Source organism: Oratosquilla oratoria, chromosome 32 (genome assembly GCF_046742065.1).
Source record: "Oratosquilla oratoria isolate Oo_2021 chromosome 32, ASM4674206v1, whole genome shotgun sequence".
Taxonomy (NCBI): domain Eukaryota; kingdom Metazoa; phylum Arthropoda; class Malacostraca; order Stomatopoda; family Squillidae; genus Oratosquilla; species Oratosquilla oratoria.
In genome coordinates, this window is record NC_134808.1 from 2,114,088 (window position 1) to 2,116,587 (window position 2,500).

The window sequence follows — 2,500 nt, forward strand, 5'->3', positions numbered from 1 at the left end:
GAAAAGGAAACCAGTAATCTTTTTAAGTTGTACCAGGCTGGCTTACCATGCCCAGAGCCAGTATTGTTACGCTCCCATGTCCTTGTTATGGGCTTCCTTGGCCAAGATTCTGTTCCTGCTCCTCGGTTAAAGGATGCAGACTTCTCAGAATCCAAAGCAAGAGAACTATATTACGATATAGTTGTTAATATGTGGATAATGTATAAGGAATGTAGAATTATTCATGCTGATCTTAATGAATTTAATCTTCTATATCATAATGGCAGGGCTTATATTATTGATGTCTCTCAGTCTGTTACTCCCGACCATCCACATTCTCTCGAGTTTCTAAGGAAAGACTGCACAAATATAACTGAGTATTTCAGAAAAAAGGGAGTACCTACCATGACAGTGAGAGAATTGTTTAATTTCTTAGTGGACCCCAATGTGACACATCAGAATAGAGAAAAGTACTTAGAAAAGATGAAGGAGATTGGAGCAACAAGGAAAGTAATGACACCTGAAGAACTGATTGAGGAAGAAGTCTTCAAGAACATGCATATCCCAAAGACCTTGAACCAGGTCATAGATTTTGAACGAGACATGAAAGCACTGAAGCTTGGAGAGAAGACGGAGAAGGACATTGCCTATCACACCATCATTGGCCTAAAGGAGGACCTATCAGGTGCTGCTACACAACCGAAGATTTTACATTGCGAGGAGGAAGAATCGGGAGATGAAGCAAGTGAAGATGATGACGAGAATGATGATGAAGATGATGTAAATAAGGGCAAGGCCAGGACTCCTGGTCGTCCACGAGCAGAATCTCCAAATGCGAGGAAGGAAAGGAAAAAGGCAATTAAAGAAGCTCAAGCAGAAAAGAGAAAAAATAAGATTAAGAAACACGTGAAGAAACGAGCAGAGAAAGAGAAAAGGAAGAAACACTGATTTACATGTAGTATTTATGGTATTTAATCACTTTAGTATGGTAACATCCCCACAGAAGAAAAAAAATCGGTTGAAGGGCAAAAAATATTGAAGGGTATCATGTTTTAAAAGGGATGGAGATAGTTTTAAGAAGTTCACTACAGTGATATCTCCGCTGGTGAATGAAAATGTCCAGTATTACTGAAAATAAAATCTTCAGAGTAAATGTATAGTGTGTCACTATGTTGAAGAGACAGTTAGGGATTGGTTCAAGGAAATATGTGATTTTGTATTCTTTTGTGGTTTAGATATGTGCATGTGTGTGTGTGTATATGTAAACATGTCCAAACATACTTGGTCCCCTATGGTTTTAAGGATATATGCATACCTTTATATCCGAATTCTTGACTCGTGGAACATTCCAAGTATACAGAGGAACAACCAGACCTCACCACATACCCAAGAAGTTCCTCCAAGGAAGTAATTTCACCCTAACCATGGATGACATAAATGAAATCCCCCTGAAAATAACTAACCTGTATATCAATGATTTAGCCTTGTTCTTTGTTGGAACCACCCTGCTTATACCAACCATTTTCTCCAAAATGTCATGCTGTTTTAAAAAACGATTAGACAACTTTATGGATGGGGATGACAGGTGGTGATGGATACGGAGCTGCCTAGTGTAGGCCTTATGGTCTCTTGCAGTCTCCTTTATTCTTATGTTCTTATGTTCAACATAATATCATCATTTACCCTGCTCAACATGGTATCATTTGTGCTAATCATTTCCTCCCTGCATTGCCATCAGCAAATTCCCACAAAGGCGACCACATCAACGGGGCAAAGCAGGCAAAACTTGAATTAACGCAAATTAATTCTAACACAATTGCTCAAATTAATTTTGCTTCATCACACGAGGATGCACCAGGTCTTAACTCAGATGGCACCGACTAACACACATTCCCACGACTCTAAATCCTCCACGTCACTACCAGTTGTAAACATACATTACAAGGGTAACAGACGCGCATACTCTTCACGCATGTCAAAATCAGCGAAACCCAAGACAAGACGTCTCGTAAATACCATTTATGTTTACATTGTTTACATTTCTAACCACACCCCCACTTCAACGCTCCCCCCTAAACTCTCTGGAACCTATCGTATCTTTGGACATCAGTTAAGGAACAAAGTTAAAGCACTCAGTTTGCACAATCTTACGAAGACCGTTTTGCAAACACAGAATCACACTATTTCTGCAATAGAGGACCATCATCAATCCTCTCAACAAAAATCTTCAGTTCTCCTTCCTCGCTATAGTCTTAGAAATCGAGCAACATGTTCATATAATGTATGTTCTCTAACCACACCCACACCTCGATGCTCTTCCCCAAACTCTCTGGAAACTATCGTATCTTTAGACATTAGTCAAAGAACAAAGTTAAAACACTCAGCTTGCACAATCTTAGGTAGACCGTCTTGCAAACACAAAATCACACTCTTCCTACAATAGAGGACCATCATCAATCCTTTTAACCAGACCTCCAGTTCCTCTTCCCCACTATGGTCTTAGAAATCGAGCAACAAATTG

At 39.6% G+C, this 2,500-nt stretch overlaps 1 protein-coding gene across 1 annotated transcript in view; it reads left to right on the top strand.

Moving 5' to 3' along the window:
• RIOK1 (RIO kinase 1) overlaps window positions 1-1,635 on the top strand; it is a 2,401-nt gene extending 766 nt beyond the window's left edge. Inside the window, exon 2 of the mRNA XM_076213850.1 lies at window positions 1-1,635. This exon is cut by the window's left edge and continues 171 nt beyond it. Coding sequence (XP_076069965.1) covers window positions 1-927 — 927 coding nt within the window. The 3' untranslated portion in view covers window positions 928-1,635.
• Window positions 1,636-2,500: the final 865 nt, after the last annotated feature.